This window comes from Triticum aestivum, chromosome 2B (assembly GCF_018294505.1).
Source record: "Triticum aestivum cultivar Chinese Spring chromosome 2B, IWGSC CS RefSeq v2.1, whole genome shotgun sequence".
Lineage (NCBI taxonomy): Eukaryota > Viridiplantae > Streptophyta > Magnoliopsida > Poales > Poaceae > Triticum > Triticum aestivum.
This window is the reverse complement of record NC_057798.1, coordinates 39326097-39342701: the sequence shown is the minus strand read 5'-3', so window position 1 is coordinate 39342701 and position 16605 is coordinate 39326097. Positions and strand designations below refer to the sequence as shown.

At 42.0% G+C, this 16605-nt stretch overlaps 1 protein-coding gene across 1 annotated transcript; it reads right to left on the bottom strand.

Annotated features, from left to right (window-relative positions):
- Nucleotides 1–12254: 12254 nt before the first annotated feature.
- On the bottom strand, nucleotides 12255–15491 carry LOC123043343 (uncharacterized). The gene is made up of 3 exons (XM_044465761.1): nucleotides 15258–15491; nucleotides 14565–14701; nucleotides 12255–12527 (listed from the first exon to the last, which is right to left on the bottom strand). The coding sequence occupies exons 1-3, from the start codon at nucleotides 15384–15386 to the stop codon at nucleotides 12410–12412; spliced, it is 384 nt and encodes a 127-aa protein (XP_044321696.1). The 5' UTR covers nucleotides 15387–15491; the 3' UTR covers nucleotides 12255–12409.
- Between the last annotated feature and the right edge of the window lie 1114 nt (nucleotides 15492–16605).

Below are 16605 nucleotides of genomic sequence, written 5' to 3'. Positions count from 1 at the left end.
TTGACCTTCTTCGAGCTTGCTAACTCTCAATCCCTTCATGGATTCTTGCTAGTTTTTGAGGGAAAAGAGAGAGGAGATCTAGATCCACATTTCCACCAATCACTTTCTCCTCTATGTGAGGGGAACCCATTAGATCTAGATCTTGGAGTTCTTGGTGTTCTCCTTCTTGTTCTTCCTCTCATTTTCCTCCCTAGCATTAGTTGCTTCGGTGGGATTTGAGAGAGAAGGACTTGGGCACTCTGTGTGCCCTTGCCATTGCATTTGGTGCATCAGTTTGAGTTCTCCACGTGATGCGTGGAAGTTACAAGTTGAGAAGCTTATTACTCTTGGGTGCTTGGTACCCTTGAGCTTGTTACTCTTGGGTGTTTGGACACCCTAGAGCTTGTTCCTCTTGGGTGCCTTCGCACCCTAGACGGTTGGTGTTGTTTGGAGCTCAAATTTGATGTTTGGGTAATTCACATGCTTAATCTCTTTAGGGTCATGGACCCAAATTTAGAGCGAATTGTAGATATGGGGTTTTCTCCTCCAAATGATCCTCAAAGATTATATTTAGAGGATGAGAAAACTCTTATCTCAATGCTCAAGCTTCTAATGTTCTTTTCGATGCTTTGAGTAATCCAGTTATATTTCAACTCATGTCGTTCCGGGATGCTCATGAGTTGTGGACGAATCTTCAAGATAAATATGGTGTGTCCAAGATTTGTGGGGATGATTGTTCTCCCTCCACCTCTGGTCATATAGTCTTCTCAACTTCTTCTACTTCACCTACATGTGGTTTGCCACAAGGTAATAATATGGTGAGTAGTGTTGGTCATTGCAATGATGATAGTATGTTTATTATGGATGATCCTTCATCACTATCTTATTGCAATGCTCCTTCTTTGGGCTTTAACACTTCGAGCACTCCAAATGTTTCACATGCTTGTGTTGTAGTCCTTGCATATCATGTAGAAATTGCTTGACTAAATCTCATGATGATATGCTTGTTATGTCTTGTTGCCATGATAAAAATGCATCCCTTTCCTCGAATTGTTGTGCTAACAATGTAGAGGAAACCCAACACTCCATGGAACAAGATGTGGTTTTAAATGGTGCTACAAGGGATCCTACATTATCATCTATTGCGTTTTGCCTTATGGCCAAGGCTTCAAAGGTATCTCCTACCTTGAACCCCAATATGTCTCTTGATGATGATGTTGATGCTAATGATGATGAGGATAATGATGAACAGAATGATAATGTTGCCTCCTTAAAAACCAAGGGGGAAATGATTTTTAAAGCTCTTCATAAAAATAAAATTGCTCGTTCCAACTTCGTGGAAATAATGTCCATTGCCATTGAAGGCAAGAAATACATCGAGGAGTTGGAATCTCATCTAGAGGAGCATGAGGTCACCATTGAGAAAATGAAAGCTCATGAGCGTGATTACGCAAATGAGATCGCAGAGCTGTCTCAAGCTCTTGAACATGAACAAGCCACCTTCGAATCTCTTGAGGAGACTTTTGCTCTAGAATTATCTAGAGTGAGGGAATCTCATGATAGAGCTCTAGAGGTGGCCAATGACTTCAAAACTAAAAATGTTAAGGTTGAAGTTGCTCATGCTATACTCCTTGAGGACTTTGAGGACCTCAAAAATGGCTCTAGGGTCATTAAGAGTAAGCTCATTGAAATCACTGAGTCTCATGCTCAACTTAAAGCTTCCTATTTGAAAGAGCTTGCCAAGTTTCCTTCTCCTCTTGTTATCAATGATGATGCTTGTGCTACTAACTCTATTTCTTGTCAAGCATCCATTTTGAAGGAGAATGTTGAGCTACGGGCTCAACTTGAATTGCTATCTATCAATTATGGGAAATTGGAAGAAAGCCATGAAAAGCTCTCAAGATCTCTTCTAGTGTCCCATAATGTGCTAAAGATAGCTCATGAGGCCATGATTTCTAAGGTAACATCAAGTGAGCCTCATGTGGATACTAGCACTACTTTTAGTCAAAATGCTATACTGCCTTGTGGTAGTCCTCATGATTCATCCATGCATAACATTGGTACATCTTGTGATGAATTGCTTTCCTTGCCTTGTTGCTCTCACGATGAAGCTTATACTTCCTCTAGTGCTTGTGTTGAGACTAACCATGTAGAGGAAATCAAAGAGCTCAAGGCACAAGTCACTTCTTTGAAGAAAGACTTGGAAAAGTGTCATGAAGGGAAGGCCACACTCAACAATATCTTGAGTGTGCAAAAATCCCCCAATGACAAAGGTGGACTTGGATTCAACTCCAATAATAAGAAGAAGTCCAAGAGAATCAAGAAGAAGGGCCAAGAACAAGTCAAGAATTCGTCCAAGATTGTTTGCTTCAAGTGCAAAATTGAAGGCATCATGTTAGATCTTGCCCATTGAAGAAGAAGGCCATTAGTGGCAAGCAACAAGGGAAGAGGCCACAAGTTCAATCTCATGCTCAACCTCAAGTTGAAGAAAGGCCACTTCCCAAGAAGACTCAAGCTAATGTGTCTCTTGTGGAAAATCAGGTGAGAAGAAAGTGAAGAGTAGATGTTGCTACTTATGTCGTGAGAAAGGTCACGTCACTTCTTCATGCACTAGTGGTAACTTATCCAACCCAATTATTATTGATGATATCTATTCTCTTGGGAAGGATAAGGTTGGCAATGTGTTTGCCAAGTTTGTTGATACTCAAAGTGGTGTCAAGAAAAGAACCATTTGGGTAGCCAAGACTATTGTAACTAACCTCTTAGGACCCAACTTGTTTGGGGACCACCAAGCTCAAACTTGATCAATAGGTGTTGATGGAGGGCATTTGAGACTTGGCTATATTAGGAAGAATTAAGGGGACTTCATCATTCTTATTGTCTCAAGCCAAGTCAATTGGATTATCAAGTTTCATCTTATATCCAATGTGCCTCCTTGTGGTAACTTGTACTTAAATTGTTTACATTGAAAGTTACTTGCCCCCTTTCATGTTTTGGTTTTGTTCCTTGCTTGTGTTTGTATATGTTGTGCTTCCAACTTGCTTATCTTGAGCAATCAAGTATGTGTGTGTTGGTTTGCACATCATGTACGTGTGTGTCGTGCATTGAGCCTTTATGCTTCTTGTTTGTATCCTAGTTGGATCTTGTGAGAGATTAATGGAATATCCATTTATGGGGGGAGTGATATGCTTTGTGCACCTCATAATTCTATAAATGTGTGTACATGAGGAATACCATCTAGTATTGATATTACAAGATTATCTAGTCCCTAGGTGGTATATATCTCATGAGAAATTTAAATTCTAAAAATCCCATTGATTATATCTTGTTGGATCCTCTTATTGCCTCTTGTTAAGTTCTTATTGGTATCACATTATGGGGGAGTAATATGCTATGTGCATATTACAAGCCTAGAAAATGTGTACATTTGAGATATTGTCACCTAGAATTGATATTGTAAATTATCGTATTCCTAGGTGGCATGTTAGCTCTACAAGTTGCAATTTGCTTGTGTATGGTGTGAAGATGATGTTGGATATCCTTGCTATCTACCACCGGGAATTCTTTCCATCTACCTCTTATCTTTTGACAATTGGTAGTCACTTATGTGTGGTAGATTTTATTGATCATCTTTACATTGGCTTTTGTTTTTATTTGCCTTTTCTCTTGTCAAGGTTTGTGTCAACTCCCATTGTCTTCCATACCACTTGTTGATCTTGTTTATTTCTTGTTCTTGTCTAGTGTTTTCTAGATATAGTGAAAGTGGTGATCCCACCTTGTTCATTTTGTATTCAAATGCAAATTCTCTCTAATGCACAACTCGTGGGGGAGCTATCCTATTTTCTATAAAACGCTCATGTTGTGACCCTTATCAAGTGTGTGTGGGTGGAAGGCAAGCCGTCTTCTTTTTGGTACCTTGTGCCATCATGAAACTTTGTGGAGAGCTTGGTTTGTTTGGAACCATCCTCTCTTTGGGAGTTTGACATCTTTAATTTAGTGTTTATCAATGGATATCTCATTCCTTGATGTATCTTTAATGGTATCTTCCAAGTGATGATTTCTCCATTTGGTATCCTTTTCACTTGGCTTTTCTTTGTCATTTGGTTTCGGTTCTTGAAAGTCTTGAGCATGCATGTTTAGTTCATGTATTTTATTTTGCATGCTTTCTTTCTTTGACCCAATATATAGGGGAAACTCCACATAGTCTCAATTTGGATGAGATGTGCATGAAATTCATCTTCATATCTATATGCACATATTTATGTGGAGTTTGTCCTATGTATTCGTGTTTCTAACTATTTGGTCCCAATAAGTTTGGGTACCGTTTAGTTTGTGTTGTTCTTCTAGGAACATTTGGAGATGCATTGGCTGCTCGGCTCACTCACAAGGAAGGTGTTGTCACCATGTGCTTATTAGAGTCAAGATAGGATGATCAATGAACTACTATCTACCTTCAATTGGTATCTACTACATCCTTCCAATGGTATCTCGGTAACAAGTATCATCATCTACTTCATGCACACATTTCCTGCATCAACCTTGTGTAGGTTGTATCATGGCATGTATTTCATTCTTTCTTGTGATACTTGTTTCCTTTCTCAAAGCATCTCAACGATGATCTCATGTTGCTAGTTGTGATGTCTTTGATGGTTCTGTGGTAGGAATTCATTTATATACAATAAGACCATATCTAGTCATGTGCTATGCTTCCAAGCAAATATCTTATTGGTATATGTATGACTTCCTTTTGGATATCATGTTCCTTTGTGTTGTAACTATGTCAGGTGTACATCCTTCTTTGTAGACATATATCATCATGATTTCGTCTACCTAGAACCTTATACACCTGAGAGAATTTACATCTCTAGATGATATCCTTTCTTTCACATCCACCTTGTCTTTCTTATGTTATTTCTTTGGTGGCTCCGTGAAAGCTTTTGTCTTGAGTGCGGATCTTATATCTTGTTGCATCTTGTTGCACTCTTCTGTGGTGCAGATTTCCTCCCTCGTGCTTGTCTTTACGAGGCTTGCCATCTTCATTGGTATCCCTCGTCTTGATAAGGATTTATTTTTCCTTCTTCACCATGGGTTGTCGCAAGCCTTGTTGTTAACTCACGTTCTAGTGAGCTTGTGAACCCATCTGCTTGTTGGATGTGTGTGGGGACGACATGTCATGCACCGTGTATTTCATTTACCCAAGGCTATGTTGATGCTTTACGCTCATCCTTATATTACTCTTCTCAAGTGCTTTGACATGACTCACACACACATCATTTTGGTCGAGCCTATTCTTAGTTGCCTCTTTTTCATGCTTGCTCAATCTTTTGTCTGTTGCAAGTGCTAGGCTTTGTTTCCTATATGCTCACTTACAATTGTTGTAAGTTTCTATTGATTTTGGGGGAGCTATGATCCTATTTTGTGCACTCTGTATCCAATACAAATATTTTTATTTGTGCACAAATCATGGGGAGCTTCTCTAGTTTCTTTAGAACACTCCTCTGCTCGTATCATAATATCTTTTTCATGTGGCTCGTAGGATCATTGGTCTAGTTGGTTCAACTGATATCCTTTGATTGCTTGCTTCAATTGGTATCTTTTGATTGCTTGTGTCTCTCTTTGTTATGTCTTCGTGGCATATCTTTCTTTAGCAATCTTTGTGACTCAATATAGTTTGTGTTCCTCCAAGTATTTACCGTTGGACATGTGTATTGCATTCCACTCTCTTGTGGAGAAATACACAATTTATGGAGGACCACAATTTATATGGGCCTTCTTAGCTTTGCGCCCATTTTGGCAATCGATGCCAATGGGGGATAAGTTTCAGAGAGTTTTGTGGACAAGTTTAGAGAGTTATCTCCTCTTGCTTTGGTTGTGTTCCTTAGCATGTCCATCTCATACGCATGCACTATTGGGTTTTGCATTGCTAGGGAAGCATAATTCCTTATATAAACTCTCTTGAAAGTGATTGTCATCAATTACCAAAATGGGGGAGATTGAAAGGACATGTGGTGCCCCCATGTGTGGTTTTGGTAATTGATGACACTCTCTATGGACTAATGGTTGCATTGAGTTATATTTGAAGGATTTGTCCATAGGCTCTTCTTGAAGTCCATGTGTTGGTTTCAAGGAGTTTATGTGTTGACCAAGGTGCTATTAAGGAATTATCCAAAGATTGGTTAGGTGAGTGTTGTGCTTATTGCAAGCATGTCTTGAAGAAGAAGATTGTGTGATCATTCATGTTTACCTTCAAGACATCATCCAAATGAAGAGAGTTGGAAAGATTCAAGGTTGATCAAGACTAAGTCAAGAGTGAATCAAGTTGATCAACTCACAAAGCGTAGAAGATGTATCGAGAGGGATCAAGTGATCCCATGGTATGGTAAGCATTGTCCATTGTGCTTTGTGTACTAACCCATGGTCTATGTGAGAGTTCTATGTGGGGTTAGGTATGTGTTCATGGGCTTGCATCAAGAGGAAGATATCATTCAACCCATGGAGAGGATGACATCAAGTGGTGATCGTCATCAATATTACAATGTGCAAGTTCAAGTGGAGCATGACAAAGAGATCAAGTGCTTGAAGCGTGCCGTCCATTGTGGTGTCAATGGACTTGTGAAGATGTGTCGAAGAGTGGCTCACCCATAGTGGACTATGGGGGAGCAATCATCTAGTCTTCATCGTGCCAACGCAATCAAGAAAGGTGATCCAACTTGAGGGAGTCAAGATCGTCATCATCTAGCTCAAGTGGACCATGTTCAAGGCAAAGGTTTGCCCTTGATAGGTTTTCTATTTTACCGGTCTCATGGTGGTAGTTGGGAGACCGGGTTATAGGATCGTTTGCCGTACTATCAAGGGGGTGCTCTCAAGTTGGTAGCTTGATCGTATCGTTAGTAGAGAGGTCAAACCATTGCATCCTTGCATCATGTTTCTTGGTTCTTGTTTGGTTCTCTTTGTGAGTCTTAGAGCTTATGGTCATCTTGATGACAAGCTTGAGTTCATCGAAAACGGAGTTCGCATGCGTCTTCTATGATGTTTTTGATGTTGGAGGTTTTACCGGTCTTATCCGAGGAAGGGTTCTCACCATTTTATTATGGGACTTTTCTCATTTTCTTCTTATTTATATTTCTGTCAAGATTGTGTTAGCCCATGTCGTTAGCTTTCCAACAAACTTGGTTTCGTTGGATTCGGAGTCCGTTTGCAGAAGTTGTGGCTGTTTTGGTAAAGGCTGCAGCGGTACTACCGCGACTAGAGTGGATGTAAATTTTTACTACCGCTCCAGAGCGGTACTGCCGCGGATCCAGAGGATAGTACCGCTCCAGAGCTGTACTACCACGGCTCCTGAGCGGTAGTACCGCTCCGGACCAAAATCTCGTGTTTTGCTCAGCGGAGGTAGGCACAGAAGTATATTTTTTAGTATCACTCGGAAGCAGTAGTACCGCTACCATTTGCGGTAGTACCGTGAGGTCGAACGGTAGTACCGCTCCGGCGGTTCTACTGGCATTTTGCCTCCTCGCTGTTGTTTTTCAAAGGGGAACTACCGCCCTAGCGGGTAGTACCGCTCTGTGCGGGCTATGAGCATAACAGTTGGATTTCCCCCCACCTATAAAAGGGGATCTTCTTACCCATTGAACCTTATCCTATGAGCTCGTGTTCTTCCCCCATTGTTGACCTTCTTCGAGCTTGCTAACTCTCAATCCCTTCATGGATTCTTGCTAGTTTTTGAGGGAAAAGAGAGAGGAGATCTAGATCCACATTTCCACCAATCACTTTCTCCTCTATGTGAGGGGAACCCATTGGATCTAGATCTTGGAGTTCTTGGTGTTCTCCTTCTTGTTCTTCCTCTCATTTTCCTCCCTAGCATTAGTTGCTTCGGTGGGATTTGAGAGAGAAGGACTTGGGCACTCCGTGTGCCCTTGCCATTGCATTTGGTGCATCAGTTTGAGTTCTCCACGTGATGCGTGGAAGTTACAAGTTGAGAAGCTTATTACTCTTGGGTGCTTGGTACCCTTGAGCTTGTTACTCTTGGGTGTTTGGACACCCTAGAGCTTGTTCCTCTTGGGTGCCTTGGTGCCCTAGACGATTGGTGTTGTTTGGAGCTCAATCATTGTGGTGTAAAGCTCCGGGCAAGCGTCGGGGTCTCCAATTAGGTTGTGAGATCGCCCCGAGCAATTTGACGGGTACCGGTGACCGCCCCCAAGGGTTGCCAAAGTGTACGGGGTCGGTGACCACCCCCAAGGGTCGCCATTTGTACGGATTCGGTGACCTCCCTCAAGGGTCCCTTAGTGGAATCACGGCACCTTGCATTGTGCGAGGGCGTGAGGAGATTACAGTGGCCTTAGTGGCTTATTGGGGAGCATTGTGCCTCCACACCACTCCAAACGGAGATTAGAATCCGCAAGGGTGTGAACTTTGGGATACATCGTCGTCTCCGCGTGCCTCGGTTATCTCTTACTCGAGCCCTTTACTTATGCTCTTTACTTTGTGATTGCCATATTGTTCTTTGTCATATATCTTGCTATCACATAGTTGCTTATCTTGCTTAGCATAAGTTGTTGGTGCACATAGGTGAGCCTAGTTGTTTTAGGTTTTGTGCTTGACAAATTAACCGCTAGGTTTATTCCGCATTTCTTCAAGCCTAAACCGTAATTATTTTAAATCGCCTATTCACCCCCCCTCTAAGCGACATCCTCGATCTTTCATGCACTCTGGGAAGAAGTTGTAGCCGATCCAGGACGTGTGTGGGCGCGCAAAGATGTGGACGTCGCGGGAGTCGCTTCTGCCTCGATGGACGGAGGAGAGATGTTCTGGGCAGGCCTGGCTCGAGCAGGGGCTCGGTTCGGCATGGCGACGGCGTGATGTGGAGAGCTTACCTCGGCGGCGGGAGGAGGCAGAAGAGGGGAAAAGGGAGCAAGGAGGAAACCCTAGGTTTGTGGCAGGATTTTATAGGACGAAGGGAGCAGCTTCGATAGTCAAATGTACCGAATTGCCGACATGTAGGCTCTGGATGTCCTGCCGTACAGGGAGAAGACAATGAACACAGGAATAGTGCTGGTGGGATGGATTCGAAGGGGTAAGTGAGGTGGCTTGCTGCTAGTGGTCTGGGGAGATGGGCTGTTACTGCTGGTGTTGGGCTCTCTCTCTCTCTCCCTTTTATTCTTTCTTTTTTCAATTTACTCAAACAAAAAATAAGGGAGAAAATATCAGAGATGAAGGGAAGGTGTGAGAGAGAAATGAGAATATAGCTAGAGTCCTGGCATTATGCACAATTTGAATAAATGTACTTGGCAATTTTTGTAGATAGAAACATAATTCAAGATTGAATTAAATTCAAACTTGATCCATTTTTGATCCAACCAAATCAAACCCAAGTGAGCTGAAATTTGACAGAGAGGTTGTTCGCGCGGTGTAAGATTTACAGAAAGTGAGTGAACATTTTACTAGGACAGGAAAATGCCACTTGCAATAAATGGGTGAGAATTGAAAGAAAGAAGCTAGTGATGGGATGTCGCACTTGATGATGTTTTAGATGGAAAGGGTAAGATGAAACAACAAAGAAGATGAGGACAAGGAGTTCACAATGATAACAAGCACACAATAAATATGCACACTACAATGATGACCATGATGCAAATGCAACAAAAATGACAAAGGCTATATCGCATCATGAAGCATAGAACAAAGCGAGACGACCATGGAAAACAAACAAGGATGGCACAATGCAATATAATAAAAGATGAACATGGTGCAAGAAGCAAAATATGGCAGTGTGATTCATCATGATCATGGCAACAACAAAGGAAAAAGGAAATATGCAAAACAATTATGACAATGCCAGACACAATAATACCCATGCCACAAAATAGAAGGAACAAAGCAAACAATGATGATGATGAAGCCACTTATATTAAAGCCCATATGGAAATCACACATGACAAGGTTGGATAAGTTACAAAATAGGAAGGACCGCACTTGGGCTGTTACACCAATTTTGTAACAAATATTTGGTAGGTTCTTCAAAAATAAACTCGCTTTGGGCACTAAAAAGATGGAAAATGGATTTTCCGTGCAAAGAAAGTGAAAACTTCCTTAGGCAACATTGTTTGTCATTCCAAGATGCGAACTTGTGCAAAATATAATATCATTTTAACAAACTATGCCATGAATGTTTCCATAACATTGGCCATTTGACTTCAAAGCGATGGATGTTGATACATGATAGCTCGTTTTTTAGAACACTTTTCTAAGACATTTGTGGTAGTCCAAGTTTATTATTTTTCCTAGAAACTAGGTCACATATGATGACACAATGCGAAGGTTTTCATTTTTTTTTATTTTTTTGAAGTTTTTATGCCCGTTTCAAAATGCAGCCAAAACGGTGGGCATGACGTTTTTAGCTAGGGGTTGAATCTTGCAAAACTTTTGGACTATCTATGATTAAATAGATACTTTTGTTCCTAAAAATGATTTTTGAAAAATAATAAAGAGCAAACTATGAGGCAACGGAAATTTGTCTTCTTCCTGAGAGGTGGATCAAAAACTTTAGACGCCCAACCATTTAGTCAATTGTGCACTAAATATGGTCTAATATTTTAGAAAAATGATTTGGTCCAAATTTGCAACAAATATTTGCTAGGTTCTTCACAAAAGAACTCGTTTTGGGCACTTGAAAAATGATTCTCTTTAAAAATAACTTATCTCTGAGAACACTTTTTGAAGATATTTGTATTATTCAAAGTTTGTTATTTTTACTGAAAAGTAGGTCACACTTGGTGACACGATGCGAAGGTTTTTCTTTTCTATTTGTTTTTTATAAATTTTCTAGGCTATAAAATAGTTGACATGATTTAGCATCTTATTTTTAATTGATTACGACCAATTTGAATGGTCTTAACGACATCAAAGGGGGTACTGTGTTCTGATTGGTCCAAATACATCTCACGCGGATCATGGATTAAGCACCGTCGAATGCTTCCGGATCCAACGGCAGCCCACATCCCCCTCGTCGCTTTGATCCCCTTCCTGAATCACACCGTGTCCCTCTCATCCTCGTCCACCCCCGAAACCCTAGCTCCCTTCTCCCCATCGCCGCTGTCGCTCCCTTTTCCCCATCGCACTCCTTCCCCATGGCCTCGCACTGCCCAGATCCACGCCGCACCTCGCCGTCCATGAACGCTTACCGCTTCGCCTCCGTCCCTCCCTCTCTGCCTCGTCTCTGTCTCCCACCAGGCCACACGCTGGAAAAGAGCAGGCGAGCCACCTCCACCCTCCCTGCGCTGGTCCCACCGCCGCGCTCAATTCCCCCCATACTGGACGAGCGCTGCCGATGGCGGCAGGTCACCATGGTCGCCTCTTCTCATGACATGGGGGCCGACATGGGGGCTGCGACCAAATCTTATTTTCAGAATATATTCTCTGCTGATTATACTCTTGAACCCTCTCCTGTTATTGATCTAGTACAGTCACACGTTACTGATGAAATGAATTATTCTCTACGTGCTGATTTCACCGATCAGGAGATTGCAGATGCACTCCTCTAAACTGCTCTGCTCAAAGATGGTTTCCCAGCATGGTTCTTCAAAAGAAATTGGTCCACGGTTAAATTTGCTGCAGCAGCCAATCAATCAGCCATGGTCTATAGCCGAGCCGCCGTGCCGACGCAAAGCCAGACCTCAAGGTCTAACACAAAAGTGACATTTTTTGTAGAATTGGCATGGCAGTGCAAGTCCTTGATCAGACACTACACTAGGCATGATGATTCTGGGTTTTAACTAGCTGACCTACTTGGATCTGAGAGTTTTACAAGCCAATCTTACAAAATCAAGAGGCAAGAGCATTTCAGGAAATAACATAACCGATCAAGGCGTGTATCGCAAACCAGCATAAACATTACATGCCTAATACGATGAACCAACCACCTGTTACAAGCCCAACCGACATTTTCTAACCAGCCAATGTACAGAGGGAAAACGATATTCCAAGCGGGCACTGAAGTGGCCAATGCTAAGCTTCAACCAAATGAGAAATGACCAATAACATCTATTACCTCCGTTCTAAAATATACGACATTTTGGTAGGCCCAACGGAGGTAGCATCAAAGTCTCCCCAACAGGAAAAGTAAATAAATAAGAAAATATCAGCTCCTGCCACAAAACAATGAGAAAAGCTTTCTACTGCAAGCATTGAGCAGATATGTAGTATAAATGAGACCTTGATCTCATACTCCCTCCGTTCCGAATTACTTGTCGCACGTATGGATGTATCTAGATATGTGGAACTGAAAATATAACGAGTCTGCTCACCATTATGCGTTCATTAAGATGCAATGCAAAGTCCAAAGCTGGATCACTACAACACATAGAGTTCTGAAGGTAGGGTTTCTTAACCCACTAGTTAAATAAGGGTTTCTTATAACCAACTAATAGAGATGATACTACAGTGACATAAAAAGCAGAACAGTGCTAGGCACCAGCACGATCAAAGCAACATTGCATGCTTTCTCAATATTGTTTAGCTTCTTACGGAACTTCTCATAGTCCTCCGCACTCCGCCTGAACATAAGGGCAATTAAATTAGTTAGAAGATAAAAAGGTATCACTTTTTACTTTTAAAGTATTACTCCCTCCGTGTCAAAACATAAGACGTTTTTTGACACTTTCAAATAATCAAAAAACATCTTATATAAAGTTACAGAGGTACTATATACATTCTGCAACTAGGTTTGTCTCAGGCAAGTCACAATTCACACAAAGTTCATCACAGGAGTCCTACTTTGCGTCTAAAAAACAAGACTAGAGTCTGCTGAATAAACATGAGAGCACTATTTCAATAGACATTCTGCAACACATATATTGTACCAGATCCAACAATGCTAATACTAATAGAACCTGAAGCAGGTGACTCAAGTCACTCACAGGAAACCCAAAGCATCCTGAACTGCTTAACCAACTCATTCTCAGTATCATAGATATAGAGTTGCGCAAACTTTGGTGACACACCCCTTGGCGGCACCAACGAACCTATCCGATGGTAGGCAACACCATTTATTTTAAGTATGTAGACACCCTGACCCACATTTATGCTATCATCAACCTTCGCTCCAAGAGAAGTAAAAGCAAACATCAAATAAGATCTGATAAGACGCATAAAAGAATTTGATCGAGGTCCACCATTAAAACCTCATCAGCTCATTCATTCAAAGGAGCAGGCCAGGGCCGATGCTTTTTCAGCTTCACATTACCCCGTTTACAACAAAGATTATGAAATATGCTTCTCTGAGACAAAGAGCTAAGATGTGTCGCCCTTTCTTCAAACCAAATAACAGCACCACAATAGGAGCAAGTATAATCTATACCGCCAAGGTAATTCCTCTTCCTATAAGAGGCTACAACCAAAACACGACGACCAGAATTGCGGACAATCAGATCGAAATAAACCCGGCAACCAAAGAAGCGACCACAAAGCACGGACACAACAACAAAGATACCCCTGGCTAACCTTTCAAATAAGCCACATACTGTCTAGACATATAAGGAACCCAGCCAACAGTGAATCTCGGCACCTGTACACCTAGAACAGCAGTAAAACATCCAAAAATACCAACAGGAAGACTGAGCCCAACAGATCCAAAAGGAAAGCACCTACAACCAACGCAGAAGGAAGAGTTCACCAAAGAGATGAAGCCTGCGCCGAATCCGCCACTTCATGCAATTCTCTCTAGCCATCTGAGCGGACACATAAGGGGAAAATGGATCGCCTATAACAACCTATGATCAGCCCAACCCAATGCACATATGTACCATGAATACACATAGAACAAAAATCAAATAAACATATACCAGCAGGTCGATTAGTGACCACCAGCAGAGCATGAACCATAACAACACTGGCAGCCAATCAAGGACAAACAGTCCTTGCAGCACTGCTGCTGCCAGGAAAAGAATCGCTGTTCCCAGAAACTGCTACTATTGAAGGAGCAGACACGCATGAAAGCACGGCCAAAACCACACAACGGAACACACATATAGAAACTAAACAGCATACTACGCCGCTTTCTAACAGCGGAAGATGGATGGCCATCTCTTTCAGCCATAACAGACGAAGAAAGAGACTTAAATACACAGACATCACAGAAAATAAATTACTGCAGATTAAACCATATGGTTAACATCTGAAAGAACACACACCAAGATTGGACACAGAAGGTAGCAACAATAATCAGTCGGATCCAATCGAAGCCCCAGGTCCACCACGCAGGAGAGAAAGGGACGACGGGTACGCAGCAGCAAAATTTTCTCACCAAAGGGACCAGCAAGACAATCAGAGCACCGCTGAAAAAACCGGGCCCCTCCCAAACCGACCTGACACAAACCCCATGACCAGCGCATACCCGCAGCAAGCACGGCACCCCATCGATCGGCCACACCCCATACACGCATAAACTTGGGAGGGATTTATTTTATATTCTGATCCAAAACAAGTTAACTGTTTTTGTGTGAAAACTCAATAGTGTTCAGAAACAGTATTGAGCATAAAAATTACAAAAATGCTCGTCCAGTTGTATACTATGGTGGTACAAAGGTATTTACCTCTCAATTTCATCCATAGCATCCAAATTCTTGCGGATCTCCAGCATGCTCGCATCAAACTCAGCAGTCATGCGCTTTATTTCCTCACGCTGTTTGGCCAGCGTTTTATCATCATCAGAATAAGCCACTTGTCCCCCCTATAAAAAATTTGAAGGACATTAGTAAGTACTATTACAAATACTAGAAATTCACAAAGAAGTTGCAATGGAGTACAGTATTGCCAGAACTGCAGAATTCTGATTTGGGAAACAATAATCCACACTGTCCCAGAACTGAAGAATTCTTCAGTTAACGGGAGGACCAAATTTTCTGATTTGTGAATGTTTTGAATCACATGACCTGGGAATAACATCTGCTAGATTATCTATAATCAGTCAATTACTGCCAAGTATTTCAATACAATTTCACTGCAAATTTCAGCTGTCAGATCATAGATTAGGAGTTTATACAACAATTTGGCTGGATCAAAGGTTACTCCTACTCGCAGGATCAGAGGCGGGGGCAGCCGTCAGCGGCAGAGATGGGGGCGTCGGCGTCGCCCACCAGCAGTAGCAGCGGCAGCAGCAACCACCAGTACCTGCTCGTGGAGACGGCTAGCTTCGGCGAGGCGCGGGCGACGGGCGGCGAGGGAGGAGGGAGAGGGGGGAAGGGACCCGGCGGCGGCGGCGGCGGCGGCTAGGGTTTGGCACGTACCGTCGTTGAGAGGAGGCGCGCCGCCGGCGAAAGCCCCTGCACCACCGGCGACATGCGGCCGAGGGCCGGCGACCCGCGGCCGAGGGACGGCGCCGCCTTGCGGAGGAGGGACCGGATCGCCGCCGCCATCAGCACGAGCGGAGGAGCGGTGGTTGGGGGAGGACCGCGGGGTGTTAGTGCTCAAGCGACTGAGTCCATGGGCCAGCGCTCAACAGCAGCATGTATAGTATTCCTTAAATGTTCAAGAAATGTAACAAATTGTTCATGTAATTTGCAAAAGTGTTCACCTCATTCAAAAACACTGTCCACGCATTAAACCTATATTGATATCATTTTAAAAAAGTGATCATACAGCATAAAAGATTGTAAAATGTTTGTACCAATTCAAAAACAAATATGTTCCTGTAGTTTTCAGGACGTTGGCGTGTTTAGAAATACGGTCATGGTCTTTTTATGAAGTGTTAGGAAAATCTAGAGTTTTTTCGCGCAATCTTTAAATAATATTTGTACCATTCCAGGCTATTCGTGAAATTTAAGAAACGTTCACGAGTTTGAAAATATGTTTCGTGATTTTTTTTTATAAAATGGTCTTCAAGTGAAAAACTTTGATCGCGCAGTTTTTAAAAATGTTCATAACATATAAAAAAATTATGACATTAAAAAAAGATCATAAACACTTAAGAAATATTCGCACATTTTTTTTTAAAGTTCATGATATTTTTGGAAAATTCTTTGCGTGTTAGAAAATGTTCACTTTGTATTAAAAATGTTCAATGTGGATTTTACAACTTTTCACCGTGTATTTCAAATAATTATTTATATTGCATTTGAAAAATGTTTAGCCTGTATCTGAAAAATGGTCAAAATGTATATACGAAAAATGTTCAATGAGGTCGACATTTATTAAAAAAAGAAGAAAGAAAGAAAATAAAAAAATCAAAATAACGAAGAAAACCAATAGAAATGAGAGAGAAAACACACGAAAAAAACACGTGAAAGATTTTGGGAGGTTATTGACTTGAGAGGCTATCAAATCCTACCTCCATGGAGCAGCCGCTGAGGAAGGCAACATCCAAGAAGAATAGGAAAATGAATATGAGACAATGGCGCCTCCACATCGTGTAAATCTAGATGGCAACAAGCCAAAAGCCAGTAGGGAAGCAAACTTAGGGAATATATGGACATCATGGAGTGGGGGGCGATCCCTTCCCCCATCCTCTTCCGGCCAGCAAAACTGACGGAGAGAACAGGGAGAGGAGACAACGGAGTAGACGGAAAGGGGAACGAATGCGTGAGCGGGAGGAGAGAGAAAGAAATGGGGAAAATCATGGGGTTTGCACCTCTTGAA